We start from the raw sequence: 17,815 nt of genomic DNA on the forward strand, positions 1-17,815 counted from the left end.
TGAGAAATTCTTTTCTTGTTTTTTTTTGCTGGTTTGGACATATACATCTGTCACTACTTAGATGCTGTAGCACAAAAATAGAGAACAATAAAACAGGAGAAAGATGGACTTGTAGTATCATCTAGCTGGTACAGAAGAACAGACATGGCACCACCACAGAGGTGGCCTGCAGGAGTTACACGAGGCAGGACCTGGCAAACAGGTCCTTGCTCTGGAATCCTGAGGCAGAAGCAGTTTTGAATGAGATGTGAGACAGATTCAGCCACATCACTGACAGTCCACTGGACATGATGCTACAGCTAAGTTTGAGATGCCTGAAAAAGAAATTTACTTCACACCATCTTGGACCAGAAATACCTGTTTCAGAAGGAGGTACTGGTGGGCAAAATGAACGTCTTCCTTGTGAGTATGTCATAGCATCAGATAAAAAAATTTGATTTCACTTTGCATTTATCCTCATCAGCCTACTTGCACATTCATGCCTTCCTTCAGCAACAAGATCCAGTATTAGTCAGTTATAGCAACAAGAAAAGGTTATTCACTGAAAAAGACCAGAAGGCACAGTCTGCCAACCACAACTCTCCTGTAGCAGAACCAGCATGTTTCAGTTGCTCAGGATTTTGCTTGTCATGAGTCTGGGGTCACTCATTGCAGAGATACCAAGCTTGGGAACAGCCTTCTGCTGCTGCAGGGCAGCCCTGTACAAGAAGGAGCTTAACAGAACCAACAGGCACCCATCAGACAAAAAGACTTTTCATATCAAGATTTTCCTTTCATGAACTTAGGCCCTTCTAAGTGGGGTCAGTAAATACAACACGCCATGCTGGTAACTTCAGGCATCATCTTGTTAAGAGAAAAAATTAAAACCAAACTATTTTCTCATCAGGAGGTACTGATTTCTACTTCTTTTGGGCAAGTCACTGAGTCTGGCAATTCTGGCTATAAATTTGCTACAAAAGCATGCTAAGAATTTCTATATGGGGAAACCTGTACAAGGAAAAGTGACTACATCAATCTCTTATAGGCCTGGAGTCAAGTTTCAGGTGAAGCCTCCCTTTCCTGCTTCTAGAAGAGCATAAGAGATGCCTAGTGAGCAAAAACTCAAATAAACCACACAAGCAGTCCTTCAGCAAGCCACCCAGACACAAATGACTGACCATCCCAGAGTTCCACCACTGGAAGTCACCCTTGGGTACTGACAGTGGCATCAGTTGCAACTCAGCATGGCCCTGCCTTCCCCACGTCATGCAGAGTAATGACCCGACCTGGCAAACATGGCTCACAACACCTCTGGTCAGATGAGTCAGATGTGTGATTTATTCAGTGCCCAAGGCCAGTATCTCTTTGTGTTCTCCCCTTCTCATTTTTTATCTATCTTGCTAACTCTCCCCAGTTCCAACCAACTCTAAGTTAAATAAATATGGAATCACAAAACTGCATTCCCTCTCTTTTCACCCAAGTGTTAACAGGAGTAAAACTATACAGAAAAGGTAATGCTGCAAGTAGGTATTGCTCCCATTGTGCAGGACTATGTTATCTTTCCTATTGTCATCAAAATCACCTTTTCATTCTACCTATAACACACTGCTTGGAAAATAATTAGTAATAACCAGGAAAACAGACTTCCTTTCCACACAGAAACAGTCTGTAACCCTAACTCCTGCCCTTTTGCTTGTAAGCAATATTCTTTTCCCCCACTTGCCTCACTGTTTCTTTGTAGGTTGTAAACTCTTTGAAATGGGCACTAAAGCCATGTGGGAATCCATGAAATCTTAATCAGTTCTGAGATGTTCCACCCATGCAAATAAATGAATACTGAATCATGGGATGAGGGAGGGGAAGGAAAATCCATGTGCTTTAACATTTTGTTTCCCCAGTTGACAACTGTACATATTGCTACATCCCTACAAAGGAAACTACATTTGGAAATTTGGACTGCAGAGAATTTGCCAGATCTATAGTGCAATAAGTTGTATGCAGTGCAAACAAATATTGATGTATGTATTTAGAAACAAGATAAAAACACCAAAGAGGCATCTTCCTGGTGGCACTTGGATACTTAGGTACATAACACCAACAAAACCCCAGATGTTCCAATGCAACCACTTGAATCCATGACTCTGAGGCTATGGAATTAGAAATTACTATATAGCTTGGCTATATATTTTTATCCCCTGAGAAAAACCCATTTGTCATACTATCCATTTGTCATACTACTACTATTACTAAAAAAAAAAAAAAAAAAAGCTATAACAACTCTTGATAATACTTAAAGAAAGCTAGAACATCTTTATCAAGTCTGATTTCCTCCCACTACTCAATTCTGATTTCCTCCCACTACTTAAGCATCCTAGTGGCTGTAGTGTGTGTTATACCACATTTGTAGGTCACAGATACTCCACATTTCCTGCCCAAGTGTCTTTGGTCTTTGCTAAGGACACTTTGCCCAAGTGTCTTTGCTAGTCCCTGCAAGGAAACAAAAGAGCCCCCTATGCTGTAATCCTTTCCAAACTCCTGGGACGCGGTCAGCTCAGCACTCACCTGTGCATGTTTCCATTGGTGGTGAAGGACTGTCCACATACTGAACATTTATAAGGCCTTTCACCTGAGTGCACCAGCATGTGGCGATCAAGGGAGCTCGCTGAGCTCAGAGACTTTCCACAGATGCTGCAGGAATGGTCTGTCCCTCCAGTGTCAGTGTTATGCTGGAGAAAGCAATGATTTTTTTTTCATTGAATGCCCCTTCTGAAGTGCCAGTAAAATATCAGCAAGAACATCTTAAATTAAGCAGCTCTAAAGAGCTACTTGGCACAGCACCTTAAACGAGGGTGTGCCCTGTAGATACCTCTCCTCCCCAGCCCTCCTCCCTCAACTACAGCCCCCCCTCCTCCCCCCTCATCTTTAACCCCTTAATGCACCAGCACAAGTAGCTGTTTCATACAGCCTGCAATGCAGCATTTCTGCTGGGTCTGCAGCAAAAGAAGATACAGAGGGACTCAGCAACAACCCATCAGACAAATGGAACCTTGGGATACTTTAAGCTGTGCAGTGGTTTGGGGCTGTACGAGTGGTAAGGAAAGAGGATGGAATTATGAACTTCACAGCAGAAGATAGACACTTAAAAACAAATTGTCTTTAAAGATATTAATTTTTAACTTACTGCATAGCAAGACAACAAAACTAAACTGCTTCTGAGTGTACATGCAGACTTCTAGGGCCATGAGAATGCATTACAAGGTCAAGTAATGGCCATAGCTACAGTGCTGTATGTACCACTCTTTCTCACTTGCATTCAGAGACTTGAAGATTTCTTCACATACAAAAAAAATCGCCAAAAAACACCAGGAGAGTAAGAAAAAAATAATTAAGTAATAGCTGCAGTACAGGAGGAAAAACTGAAGTAATAAGTATCTAGTGAAGCCAGTCATCAACCACACCTTAGCATCCAAAGCAGAACCTTCTGCTAGAGAAAAGGGCAAACCTCCTTATTAAGTATGCATATATTTCAGGAGGAGCAAGAACAGGCCTGTAGATGACAAAAAAGTGCACTATCCAGCAAAAAGAAAAAAAAAGCCTCTCAAAACTGCTGTATCCTGTGAAAGACTGAGAGTCTCTTCTACACTGAGTTGATTTAAAAATTATGTCTTCCTGCTTCTTAATTTGCATGGCCAGTAAAAAGATCTGTACTCACACAGGATAATAAAACAGGACTTAGGCCTCATGATGAAAGTGGTTTTCCGGATCCTTAGGATACCTTAAGCAATGCAGAACAGGACACACATCCTTGTTTGAGCCACTGGGGGAAGGGGGGGTGGAATGCCAGGCAAGGAAGGGAGGAAAATTATCCACCTCAGGGTTAGGTTTGTGGGGTGTGCTTTTTGAAGAAAATGCAAGAGAAGGCTAAAATAAAAGCAAAACAATGGAAGCATTTCATTGGCTTGCACATGGAACTGTTTGACATCACTGCAAAATGCAACCTGGCAAAGGAAACACTCTTAATAAAAGTAAGAAACCAAGAGCTGGTACTCTGCATACCTGACGAATGTGCATAGTTAGCTGGTGCTGTGTAGTGCAAATCTTTTCACACAGGGGACAGGTATAGGAAGACTTCTCTTCTTTTGTTTCCTGTGGACAAAAGAGAACAAAACAATCAGAAGGAATATCAATGTAAAAGGACTAGAAACCTGTCAGTGATGAGGATGGAAAAACATAATCCATCCCAAGTACAAAAGGCCACTGCTAAAAGAATAACTGGCATTTATACACTTATCAAGTGATAGATCCCTCAAGCAAGTTTCAGAAACTTCTGAATTTATAAACAGGGGCCATTTCAACTATCACAGAAGTACAGCAGCTGTTTTAACAGCACAGAGATACTCAGCAGTAGTAATTTAGGACAGGAAGTGAAGGCAATTGCAAGGAGCTCGAACTGCCAGGAGGAATTTAGCTGACCAGAAAATAATTCCTGGAACATCATCAGAATACATGGGCAAACATCATTATTTTTCCCGAAGATTTTTAATAGCACAAGTTCTCAGAACTTCAGATTTTCCACCTCATCTTGATGGCAAAGCACTATCTTGGTGCCCTTTTGTAGGGGCTGCATGCTCTCCACGGCTGACTCAGAAGGAAGAGTGGCATTTACTGAATCATCAGCACCATTTCCTTCAGCATCCTGTGTTTCTGCTGGAAGCATCCCATCCAGGCACACCAGCCAGGCCCCACCCTTCTGAAGCTCGCAAGATCTGATGAGATCATAGCAAGAAAGAGGTGACAATGCAGGAGTGTACGTGACTCCAAAAAAACCCATTATGAACCCCATCATTCTCTGCCCAGGTGAGAATCAGGAGTTGATGGTCAAACCACAGTACAAACAATGAAGCCAACCAGGAGAGCTAAACCTGATTTAAGTATGCCCTTGAGACACAGAGCAAAGCCAGCACTCTTCCAGCCAAGGATGAAATGACACTCTTGCAGGAACCAAAGCTGTTTGCCTCAATTTGTCCTCAAGGATGGCTGCTGGATGATGTAAAGGGCATTTTCACAACCTCACCAGAAGCCAGGCATGGCTTATGCACCAACGCCTGTATATTAAAAGGAAGATGATTTGGCACTCAAAATTAAACCTCAGTTTTCAATTAGAATGATGCACACCTCTAGTGACAAGACAATACAAAAACCATCTCTGCATGACCAGTGAGAAAGCATAATTTTTATGCCAAGTGACATTTTCTACTCAAGTTCTTTGCGGTTGTCTTAAGTATCATTAGTAAAAGCTTGAAAACAAGCAAAAAGCAGAACCCATTCTCAGCCCTTCTTTAGCTGCAAGCTGATGGATATCAGTGTGTCTATGCATTTCCTCTCTCCACACAATTCTCTTTCCCCAGTGATATTCCAAAGTCATCAACTCAGAAGCAACCATTTCCAGGCTATCAGACACAAGCACTCACAAAGAACATTGTGAATGACTAACCCAAGTCTCTGTGACAAATGCACTGGCACATTAGGATGGTGAGATGCTGACACAGAGTTAGAGAAAGTTCTTTTTGATGTCTCATTAAAAGCAATATGCCCTCCTGCACGATTTGGGGAACCATTCTAGAGAGTACCCGTATTATGTTTTGTTTTCAAAAACAGGGCCATAATAATTTTGCAATAACTTCTGTGACCTGTGGACATGGATGAAGAGCTGTTACCATTTGTTCTGAAGAAAACAAGTCTTGAGACTTTGTTTCTAAAATGAAAGGATTAGGTTCTCCCACTCCTCTCCATTCTTTTGCTTGTACATGTTTTTCCAACTACATTTCAGCCTCTACATCCCAGAGGTAATCACTGTAGGCCACACATACAGGCCAAGGTCTAATGTACTAGCGCTTGCAAAACATTAGAAAGAAAGCAAGAAAGGCTGCCATTATGAAGCCTGAACACTCAAAGAAAATTAAAATGCATTATCTCAGTGCCCCTCCCCCAATTTTTTATATACAAACGTGTCATTCACAAACATTCATTCCATCCTACTAATACAACTTTAATTTTACTATATGCAACCCGACTGTGGAGTAATGTTCAGCTCCAATTATACTGCACCCTGTTAAAAGCTGGCTCAAGACAGGACACAAACACACTGTGCCGTGAGGAAAATCCCTGCATACGTGCTGACAGTTTAGATGATGTTTAATCCCCAGGCTATTTCTGAAAAATTATCAACCCACTACTAGTTTTTTGTCCCCCTCCTCTTTAAACGAGTGCTGTAGTTCTACATGATGCACTTGATGATTTCAAAGCCTGCTTTCCAGGCTGCCTTCTCTTCAAAGCAGAAAATTAACAGAAGATAGAGTAATTACTAGTTCACCTTGAAGCAAAGATCAGAAACACACTATAGCTCAGCCAGAGCTGATTAGTATTGAATCTGGGGTTTATTATTAACTAGAACCCAAACTTTCTCCAGTGGTCAGACAGGCTACAAGCTGCATACCGTAACACAGCTCAAGCAAATCCGTTGACTAACCCAATCCAGACCAAAAAACATTAGCATCCCTACTGTAAGAGTACCCTCATTCACCAATTTAAAACACAGCATTCAGCTACCCCACCAGAGCCAAGTTGGTGAAAACACAGTTCTTGAACTGAAAGATAAAATTAGCAGCTCATTTGTCAGCTACTCTCCCTTTAGTAAGTCAATCTGGCACAACTGCTCTGCATTCAACTGATGGCAAATGCTTTTGGAGCTGTGCTTTAAGTCTGTCTGTTTTTCTCAGCCCAAAAAACACCTCTGTCACATTTTTTATTTTCGTCAAGAGCAAAGCAAATGAGAAGTTAAAATATATGCAGGTTGATGTGAGAACATGCTTTTTAGACTATGGGTAGACGGCAGCCAAGATAAAGTCAGCATTATAGAGAGAACCATAGACTTTGGGACAAAGGTTCAGGGCAAAATGTTTCACTGCCAACTCGTGGGAAACAGCGGTCAGATCCAGAAAATCAGCTGTTATTATCCTTGAAATTATATTAAGGGGCATATTCTGACCAGAATCTGAGGTCCCTGCATTGCTACACACTAAAACAATTCAGTGCTTTCATTCTGCTAGCTGAAAGTGGAAATTTGCTGTATTAGAGCCTGCTAACAAGATTGATACCGACTTAATATTTCACATCTCACTTCTATTTTCTCAGTAATGTAGCCATTTGCCCCTCTGGCTTTAACAATCTTTCAGCCTAAAGACAAATAGGCAATTTACTATGTTTTCAATGTATTTGTTTATTTTTATGCTGTAAGAATCCCTCTTAATCCTGTCACATTTACTCTAGAGCTTCCTTTGATTCGATGCCCACCGAAATACCAGGTGGAATAAAGGTCACCAACACTAATAAACTTCCCTGAAGCCAGACCACATGGTGTACCGGTGGACAGCTGTGTATCAGCACTGCCCTGAGACTGGTCTGGACTCCAGTGCCTCACTTCACATGATGAAATCAAGGAACCAGAGCAGCCCCTAAGTGAGAACATTGTAAATACACCTCAGAGCTAGGTGCTAATAAATAGAATCCCACAAACACAGCTGTCTGTATACTGCCCATTCCTCATTTACGGATGTGCATTTACAGCTAATGGCTTTTAACTCCTTTCATGCTAAAAAATCCAAGACAAGTCATAAGTCTGTCAACTGGGCAGCTACTCAGCAAGCTATTAATAAACTACTATAGGAACATCACATGAGTCACGCCTCTCAACCTTTCTGGTCCCTGTTACATCTTGATTCATTTACAAAGTCTGTGTGCTTCACCTCAAGCTCTAAAGTCAAATGACCACAGGGATTTGGCTTTTTTTTGATATTCTACAGCACCTTCTTTGGTGGAGCTTGGCTCAGCAGGAGAAAAACACAGATATAAATAACTACAGCTTAACTGATACGACTCTCTCCTTTCACTTGTTTAGATCAATATTGCTACCACCTGGTGCCATCAACGGGTAAATGGAAAAAAACTGATAAAAGCTACATATATTTACTCTGTAAAATTCATACAAGGCATTCTGCACTAGCTCTTCAGGCTTTTATTAACAAGGAAGTTAAGGGGACCTTACACTACACATATGAACTGAGCATCCTGAAGAATATTTTGTTCCAGAACCATCTTTAACCATAAATTACTTGAACCTTCCACGGGGCAGCTGCACGCCTCATGAGATTATGTGAATGCAAGAGCCTGGAGAAAAGATGCAGCAGGACAAAATGGCAATTCTTAGGTGACTTTGTTGCTGCTAGGGGCATCTGCTAGACCAGCTCAACATTGCATGGCACTGGAGCTCATGCTCAAATATTTTTTATTTGTCAGTCCAAGCATGTGGACCCTTCCCATTCCCAGTTTTCTAAGTTATGGTCTGGAGAGATACCAGAAAACATACAGAGAGAAACAATGGCAGGGGCAAGAAAAAACCACTGAGGGGAAAAAAGGCAAACAGTCAAAGAAACATAAATTACATCTTATCACTTTCCAGGCAGGTGCTTGTCTCCCCTTTGCCCTCCCTGCATTTGGGTTTATGTACCTGGTTCCTCCTGCCAATCCGATTTGGTGCAGGAGACTTTGAGGGGGATTTGACATTTTGAGAATTCCCGCCGTTTTCAGCAATCTTCCCCACATTCATCACTGCTGACATCATGGCGTCAATGGAGGACAAGTCCGCTCCGTCCAAACTGTTTGGGGAACTTGGTGATACCTTATAGCTGTTTAAGCTTTCCAGCTGCTTCTCTGGAATTAAAAACAAAAACACACATAGGAGTTCCTAGGCTATCTTAAAAAAAACCCAAACAACCCACAGTATTTTCAGCTCCCTGTAGCTCACATCACACTCTGCTGGATCATCATGGAGCACAGGCAACAGGCCATAATAAGTGGAGTTCTTGTAACAGGACAATATTCTCATAATGGAATACATAGGACAAAGTGAACATTTTTCTCATAGGACATTCCCATTTTCTTCCTTTTCAACCTTACTTCAGTATGGAGCTTATAGAGTGATTTACTTTATACTCTCTTGCTGTGAAATTTGTGGTATCTTGTGATCACCATGAACTAGTAGAGCAGTACTGATGAATTGCACTCTGGCAAGAATGTTCAAGCAGGTATGTGTTTTAAACAGGACTGCACAATTAAGGCATTAGTAACGCAGTGTAGGGTACTGGGTTCCCTTTTAAGCATGGTTTAAGCCAGCTTTGTACACAGAATAAGGTAAAGTAGCAAGAATCCAACGAAAACAAAACCCTGCATCCCCCATATTGCCTCTTTACTGCCACAGATGGCACATATGTGATTTTGGTATGCCAAGACATACTAGTCCATGGAGAATATGTGTTACATACATGACTAATGTCACAGCTAAAGCTGTCGAGGTTCAAACTTCTCCATCGCATGCTGTAAGCAGCCTAATACACCTAAAATCTCATCTCTGGTTTCTTAACATACAGACATGTCAAACACACAGGAAAGGCCTTCTATTTTCTTCTTTACAGGTTTGAAAAGGAAGAGGCTTTCAAATTAAACACTCCATTCCCCCACAAGAAGTTTCCCTAAGAAACAGTAAGACCCTGCAAGTCTACTGCTCTGTCACCTCTGGTGGAAAAGCACAGAATCTTAATGTGTTGTGAGAAAGTCACTGCAATAGAAGAGTATGTGAGGGTGAACAAGGAGGAACACGTTTGTCTGTGAACATTTGATCTCTGCATAATACTGTCTTTGGAACATAAGTTTGAGGATTATAAACAGGTGGTTTTTTGAGGCTAAGTTATGTGGTGCCAAGTTACTGTGAGCCAAGAAAATCTTTGTTTGGAAGCCTGCAGTGGTAGCTGAGAATTTGTGTGCCCATGCTTCTGTTCAACCTATTTTATACTTTTCAGACAGATAAAAGTTAGGGATGGGAAAAGAAATGTATGCACCAGTGCTTCTGCTCGATGTATTTTACACTCTTCACACAACAAGGTGTATGGATGGGTGAGAAATGTTTCTACATTCATAATCAATGCCCTAATTTATAGAGTCACAGAGCTAGTTGAACCAATTACCTTCATCTTTCTCCCCTGATTGACTGTGGCTCTCTTCAGGGTTGCTGGTCTCCTCACTTAGTGTAGCATGTACAGTTGCGTCTGGCTCTTCAGCCTCTTCTTCAGCAGCACCCTCTAGCACTACATGAGGGAGAAGGCAAAAAGAGAAAGGGAGTGAGCTTTTATGGAAGCCATTTTAGCAAAGTAAGACTACTGCCCTTTATTTTGAGGGCTCCCCTGACTAACAGATAGATCTGATGACAGAAGCACTCCAGCAGTGCCAGTGCAGCCAAGCAGCCACTCTCATGAGTGCCCAGGCACTGAGCTGGGAGATGCTGCTGCTTCCACCAGTGGCAAAACCTGAGCAAATAAAGAAACCCCCACCAGCCTGGTCTGCAGCATTAAGGCAGCAAAAAATGGAGGAAGAGAGACCAAGCTAGCCTATCACTGACAGTAGTGACATTTGATTGAGAAGTTGGAAGAATATTCTGCACCTAGAGAATTTAGGTGATTCGATTTCATACATACACTGCTCCCTTCTCTCTCCTTGGAAGACTAACATTTACTCCAATACATGAATTCATGGTGGCCACCTTCTTCCTTCTAGCAGTGGTAAAATTACTACAGAGGTTTCTGGGACCATTTGGCACACTCCTCACATCCACTGCCCAAGGTTCCCATACAAGTTGAAGACATTAGTAACCACTGTATGTACCAAGAGAATTCTTCCACACCCCTTTCTGAAACCACAAACTTATCATGCTATCATTGGAGTTTAAGGAAGGGTGCCTGTTCTCTCTGGAGAATGACAGGGCAGTTAAACATCATTTTTAGAAGTGATGGGGAATGATCAACACATGAGAAACAGTTGTCTGCCCACAGCACTCATGGCTATAGCCTCTGGAAAAAGTTATTTGTAATATAGAAAACTGCTGAAAGGTTTTTAACAGAGAAATAAACCTTTATAACCTTAAAAGCAAAATGTTATTTCATTATGAAAACAAACACACCATGGACATTTCATAATCTCAGATTTACAAATCACAACCAGTAAGCCCAATACAGGTTTTCCTTTTATCAAGAGAACAGAGACAATTGCCTTCAAACCACAGTTAAGAGGGTTTCTTCCTTTAAAAAAATTACATTCTCAAGGATAACATGCAAATTAGTCATGCAACACATTTTCAAATGCTGTTTGAACATCATCAATCATTGAAAACAATCAATGACTGTGTTACCCCAACTGCCAACAATTTGGAGTGCCCAAGTACAGGCAGGCAAAAAGAAAGGGCCCACCTTGTGCCAAGTGGTTCCTCATTTCACACCATGCCAGACACATCAGTGGATTCAACCTTCCTATCTTTAGCTGCCAACCTTCTAAGGAGTGCAGACAGATGCAGTCTAGAGACAAAACCTGGGACCTGACTAAGCCCAGGTAGTGTAAGGCTCAAGAAAACATCAACCTCTTAACAAACACTGCCCTCCATCTGCACCTTCAAAACCAGAAAAACAGACTAACCTGAACAACTCAAAATAACTTCTCCCTAATTATTTTTGTACTTTTCTGTTAAGAAAATAGTAGTGATCCCTGTGACATAGGGATTTCTTGCTCCAAGGTGAGGCCAAGCTCCCATCCTTCTGTGTTTCCTCCAGTAATTATGGGAGCCACTTATTTGTCTGGCTTTGTTTTAACTGTTGTAACTGCTGTAGCTTTACTGTTATTTTGTTTGTTTTTAAAAAAGGTCCATCGCATTCAAGAGCAACATAATTATTTCTTTCCCCCCTGCCCCCATCTAATTTCAATCACTTACATGGTAGCTGAGTTACTTTTGAATAGAATAAGCAACAGAATTATTTTCAGGACTGGCCTAAATCTAAAACTGCTTGCTCCACCAGCTTAGCACTACCAAAAATAAGGACCAGTTTGAACTATTTTGAAGTATTTCTGTTAAAAAAGTGTTTTAGTCCTTAAAAAAACCCTAAACAAACAAAATACACAATTCCTTCCAAAATACACATATTCATTCCTCCTTCAGTCAATACCTAGCACATTAATGTCACCACTGATACATCCTGGAAGAAAATCGACTGTGTAACTGTGAAGACTCCTGTGTTTGCCAAGGTAACTTAAAGACAGCTTAGTTGCTTCCCAGAGAACTACAGTCAGAATTTCTAGTGTTGCTTTTAGCAACATCAAAAATGGGAAATGCACTTTCCAGAGAGAGCTTGCAGAACAGGCAGGCATATATGTACATTAAAAAACCCTACCTACTGTTTCATACAAACCTGCTACCTTGCTCTCTGTTTTTTTTCACAAGGAAAACTATGTATTATACTATTACAGCCTTTCATGGTTTCTATGAGCCAACAGTTATTCTTCTTTTCTGAATCCAAATATTTTCCTCCAAAGGCAAGCAAATATATGTAGTCAGAGATCTTGTCCTTAAAACCATTTTCTACATATTAAAAATTTCCAATTTCTAAACTAGTCTAGAGATCGCAACTGAACTGCTCTGCATGCTTTAATCTACCTATGTATTTTCCACTCTCCTGCATGAAACAAAAATGCACCACTGAAACAAAGACAACTGCATGAGCAGCACACACCAATTTCAGAAGCATAACTTTCTATTTGCAATAGGATATAGAAACAATAAGAATGCTGGGCCAAATCACTCCTTCCTGTGGGAAAACCCGTGGCAGAGTGCCTTCAGGCAGGAACACACTGAGAGATTTCTCTTGCAGGCTTGTTTTTGGTTGTTTTTTGGTTGTGGTTTTTTTTTGTTTTTTTTTTTTTTTTTTTTGCTTTGGGCTGGTTGGTTTTTTGTTGTTTTTTTTTTTGTTTTTTTTTTTTGGGTTCTTTTTTCCCTTTAAAAAAACGCATTACTGAGGATGGGGAAGTGTTGGGATTTTCTTCTACAGCACCTATGAAACTCAGGGAATGGGACAGGCAGCAACCAGCACACATGCCCTATGCCATACTGCCTTCAGGACTGTAAACTCTCCCAGCTCACACCAAATGCCCCGGCGTGGAGGTTGTGCTGACAGAGCCTCCTTCCTCTCTCTCCCCAAAAGAAAACAAAGACCTCCAGGAAAAAGGATAAACAGGAAATAAGCTGAGAAACAGTGCAGCCTCAGGTTACATTCAACATCGGACCAAAGCCTCTAGGAAACAGGGAAGTGGTCACAAGCATTCAAGCCATCTTCTACTTTGAAGAAACCCCCCAGTGTCACATTCATCCTGTGTGAAAAGGAGGAAAAGCAGAGAGCAAGTGACTAAGCAAGAGTGCTGACAAATGGTAGGGGGGACAGGACCAAACAAGACAATGCAGCCCTCTCTGCACAGCCACACCAAGACACCTGTCTTTTCTGCTGGAACGTGTTCCTTCCACTTGATGAGGTTGCTGACAACTTGAAACTGGGGCAACTTCCATCCCACAGAGAGCCCTGAAGGGCCTACAGCTCCTGCTTCTGACAGTGGTTGGCCCCTGATGCCCCACACAGCCAGCTAATGGCAGAGAAACTGCAAAAGCAGAGCTTACAAAAAAAAAATCCACCACCTTGTTGCTTCCCATTCAGTCTGTACAGGAAGACACTTGCTAGACCTATTTCCTCCTCTGGGATAAAGTGTGACTCCACTGTATGTTAAAGCTGAACCGATCAACAGTTACTCCCCCCGCTTTGCTTATGTGTATTTATTTGGGGTTTTTTGTTTGTTTGTTTTAAGACAACTCTAAACAGCTACAGCTGTCTCGCCTTCTGGCGAAGAGCATCACGCATGAAGCAAAAAGAAGAACACAGGCCACAGGAGAAGGAAGAAGAAAGGAGAAAAAATGATGAGTCTTCAGAGTCACAGTCACTTGACTTGACACTGAGAGGCAGCCACACAAGCACAGAGCAGCACGTCCTGGCCCCTGGGAGCTGGTACAAGTCTCTGTTCCAGATTGCTCCACTGTCTGTGCACATGAGCTCTCCCTTTGGAATAGATAGGAAGAAACGCACAATGCAGGCAAGAAGGGGGAAAACCTGGTACACACAGCACAAAGCTGCTTATTGTTCTGCCTTCCGAAAAAAAAATCCACATTAATGTTAAAAGTAGAAGCCATGCACTAATTGGGCCAGGGAAAGATTAACACTCTTGGCCAAATAGTTTTATTGGTTTCATTAATGTAGTATTTAGTAAAGAACACAGTGGGGGAGAAGAAACAGGGAAAAGAAATGACAGGTTTAGCAATGTGCAGCCTCCCCCCCATGCATTTCAAACCACTTTTTCCCATGAGGTCCAAACAGGAATCCTGAGCCTTCTTCATCATTTCCATCTTAGCAACACTATTAGCTTAGTCAAGGCTTTCCCACTGTTTTTTGTTCTAAGTGGCATGAAAAAACCCCAAGGATCATTTAAATGAAGGCCAGACCTGCTAGTATACAAATTTAGACAAGAACAGAACTTCAAAGAGAGATATATCGCATTTGAATAAACAAAGTTTACTGTTTACCCTTGAGATTATAATACCTAAGAATCGCAACACTGCACTCCAAACTGCTTCTGATGCACTGGTCTCCTACTAAGCTTCCACCAGAGGAGAGGATTTCCCTCCCAGAGCACAAACACTGCCAAGCACAAATGGTCACTCCCACCCCAAAAGTGATGCGCACTATCACCCGCTCTACCTTTTGAACATAACTTTCTGTCAAAGCTGGCAGGAAGGAAAAAGGGTGAAAAGGCATCGTGTGGGAAGAAAAAAGAGCTAACACTATTCAAAGCACTGCCTCAAGGCAAAGGAAAACCAAATGAACAAAGTTTTCCCAACTGACCTTTTTTAATACCAACTCTGCCCTTGCTACTAAAGTGCTGGTGCTGACTCTGCACCCCCAGCAGTAGAAAATGACACTGGGAGCGTCACCTCACCATCACCACTGCTGGAGCACCACTACAGGGCAGCCCATGGGAAAAGGAAGACAAGCACAGAAAGGAAGAGAGTGGCACCAGAATATCTGGGGGCTGCTCTTTCACTTAACAGTAAAAACTAAGAGTGCTACCCCAAAGCTTTTGAACTTGCTCTTATAAGTAACATTTTCCTCTACAAAATAACCCAAAACCAAACACAAAACCAACAACCAAAAGGAGTAACATCTATTGAAGTGTACTCTCTGAGCATCAAAGAAGACAGAGTTTTTCTATAAACTCTGAGCTGTTAGTGAAACAATCATTTTACCTGTGTTAGTGCAGGTACAATACTTTGCCTCTTGAAATAACCATGTGAGTCTACAACATCCATACATCTAACTTGTACACAGACAGATACACCCAGACATGGAATAAACAAGTGAACCACATGCTCATGGACATGCCTTAAAACTGAGTTCTGGATGATCTTCTGGTGGGAGTGGGACAGGGGAAGAAGCGCTAAACAAGAACAAGATGATCCCAGACTATTTCCAGACTATTTTGCATGCTGTTGCTATAACACCTAACAGTTAGGCTAAATTTTAAATATTCAAACATATTTACTCCTCCTGCTTTATTTCCTTGCAAGCACGATGTAGTACATATGTAGTTCTTATGTAGCTTTTGAAAATCCCTTTTTGGTGACTTATGGACGAGTAATGCTCCTCAGGACTTTGGCTCAGATGACCAGAAGCTTCTCTCCAAAAAGTATAGCAGAATTTGAACTTAGCTAATGCCTTTAGTGAACAACACTGAATCACCACGGTACTCTGGCATTACATTGGTGCAATACACTGGAAACAAGGAAGTTGTATTAATATAACAATGAGACACTATACTGGCAAAGCAGGGGTTTCCTGGGTAAAATTCACCTTTATGGTCCAACTGGTTTGCAGCAATTCACACAGCTACCAGGCAGCCTTAATACAAAATGAATTCATGCCCATTCTCTTGGCCCTGTGCCCCATTTGCTAACTTGAAGCCATGTCTGCACCTTTTGCAAGTGCTGCATGCTGTGGGAACAGCCCTCACACAGGAGCCTGTGGTCGTGCTAGGCCAGAAAAGAGAACTCAGGCAAACGCTGCTCCGGCACCAAGAGCGAAGCGAAAGCGAAACCTGATGGCCCCCTGGCTCCCAACAGGAAAGCCCAGCATACTTGGTAATCACCTCACAGAGTTTGATTGAACCTGCACCGAGTTCCTGACCAGGACTGCTCTCTTTGGGGACAACAGTGCCACACAGAACACACAGCACTGCAAGAACTGCAATAACCTACGGCTGCACTTAGAATCAGCAGCTGATGAATTTTGAGACTTTTCTAATATCTTAGCACTCTTTCCCCTGACCAAAGACAGATCTGTGAGCTGCTTCTCATTTCTGCTGTTTGTATCAGTGTATTGGTGAGTACCTGGCCCTCCAGGAAGCCTTTGTCACAAAACTGCATCTAGCTTCAAGAGTTTGCTCAAGCAAAAAGGATACTGAGATTTAAAGACAGCTTAATAAGCCTGGGACCATGAACCCCACATTTAGGCAACAAAAAAAAGTCAGGGTAACAGGAGAGCAAAACAAGTGGCTCTAAGCAGACATCCATCCATTCCTTCCCTTCCTATGTTGACAACTGCAAACACTCCTCCATCCTCATCCTTGCCTGCCTGCACAGCTGTGAGGAGGCCAGTGGGAAGGGAGTCTGGCTTCCCCCAGGCACTGGGAATCATGGCAATGTAGGGGGAACACGGAATAAGACAGGCCTTGGGCTTTTACCCAGCACATCCCCTCCCCTGCGCCCTCCCCACTGGCTGAGGAAGGACACAAAAGCAATACTGTCTGTCCTTATAAGCTCTGCTTTGCATGTGTTCAGGGAGTGGGGACAGCTGTGCGGACGGCTCGCAGAGTTCCAGGAAGTCAATGTGTGTCTTGGCTTTAACTCCAGTTTATTTGCCTTAGCTGAAGTGGCGACACGAGAAAGTCCCTTCGAGTCTCCCCTGAGCTGGCACTGGCTGTAGCAGGGCAACACTCCTTGGGACATGGCCTGGGGTCCCTCCCCACACTACCAATCTTCCCTAGTCCAGCTGCTGCATCTTTCACTCGGGCCAGGGCTGGCTTACATCCCACTAGGCAAGGGGACAGCCTTGGAAGATGGTGTGGGAGAGGGTGGGACTCCAAAGCAGAGCCAGGGACTGGAGGGAGTGGGCCCTGAAGGCGGGATGGAAGTATCTTGCAAAGGCAGGACAGGTCAGGCAAGTGGCTTCACATTGCCTGCCAAAACCACTGCCAACACACCCTGAAGGAGCCCAGGGCGAGGCAAGAGAGCAGAAGGGCAGGGGGAAGTTGAAGCAAGGACGAGTGGGCAACCCCACCGTGGCCTGTGCCCATGCCCAAAAGGTCGAGGAAAGGGAGATGCACCTGTCTGAGGGGAGCAATCCTAGGGAAGCACAGCCCTGGGAGACAAAACCTCATTGCCTGCTGCTGCTGCCATCTCAGACAAGCAAGAGGGGATGGCAAAATGAGGAAACAATCAAAATGTAGCTTTGTGAGTTTGTTGCTTGGGGGATTTCTTCCTTTTCATGCTACCCTGACAAACCCACTTGATCTAAAATCCTGGAAGGGACATGGAGGGAGCTATAGGTTAATGTCCCATCACCTGTGTGCCTAAGCAAGTACTGTGCTGAGGAAATGAGATACTTGTCCGAGAGCCCAATGGGTGAGCTAGATGCACTGCACTAGGGAGAGTCAGACAGAAAGCACTTCTGAGTAACAGAGAAGAAAAGAGGACCCCCCCCCCCTTCAAATACTCCTCTCTCTGCCTGAGGAGAGGCTGCAGGCACGCAGG

General features: G+C 42.8%; 1 protein-coding gene across 1 annotated transcript in view; it reads right to left on the reverse strand.

Moving 5' to 3' along the window:
• RREB1 (ras responsive element binding protein 1) overlaps window positions 1-17,815 on the reverse strand; it is a 122,307-nt gene that overhangs the window by 55,762 nt on the left and 48,730 nt on the right. The window contains exons 2-5 of the mRNA XM_059467442.1: window positions 10,059-10,178; window positions 8,546-8,748; window positions 4,036-4,125; window positions 2,542-2,705 (exon numbers count right to left, since the gene is read on the reverse strand). Coding sequence (XP_059323425.1) covers window positions 2,542-2,705; window positions 4,036-4,125; window positions 8,546-8,748; window positions 10,059-10,178 — 577 coding nt within the window. The remainder of the gene's footprint in view (window positions 1-2,541; window positions 2,706-4,035; window positions 4,126-8,545; window positions 8,749-10,058; window positions 10,179-17,815) is intronic.

This window comes from Ammospiza nelsoni, chromosome 1 (genome assembly GCF_027579445.1).
Source record: "Ammospiza nelsoni isolate bAmmNel1 chromosome 1, bAmmNel1.pri, whole genome shotgun sequence".
Classification (NCBI taxonomy): domain Eukaryota; kingdom Metazoa; phylum Chordata; class Aves; order Passeriformes; family Passerellidae; genus Ammospiza; species Ammospiza nelsoni.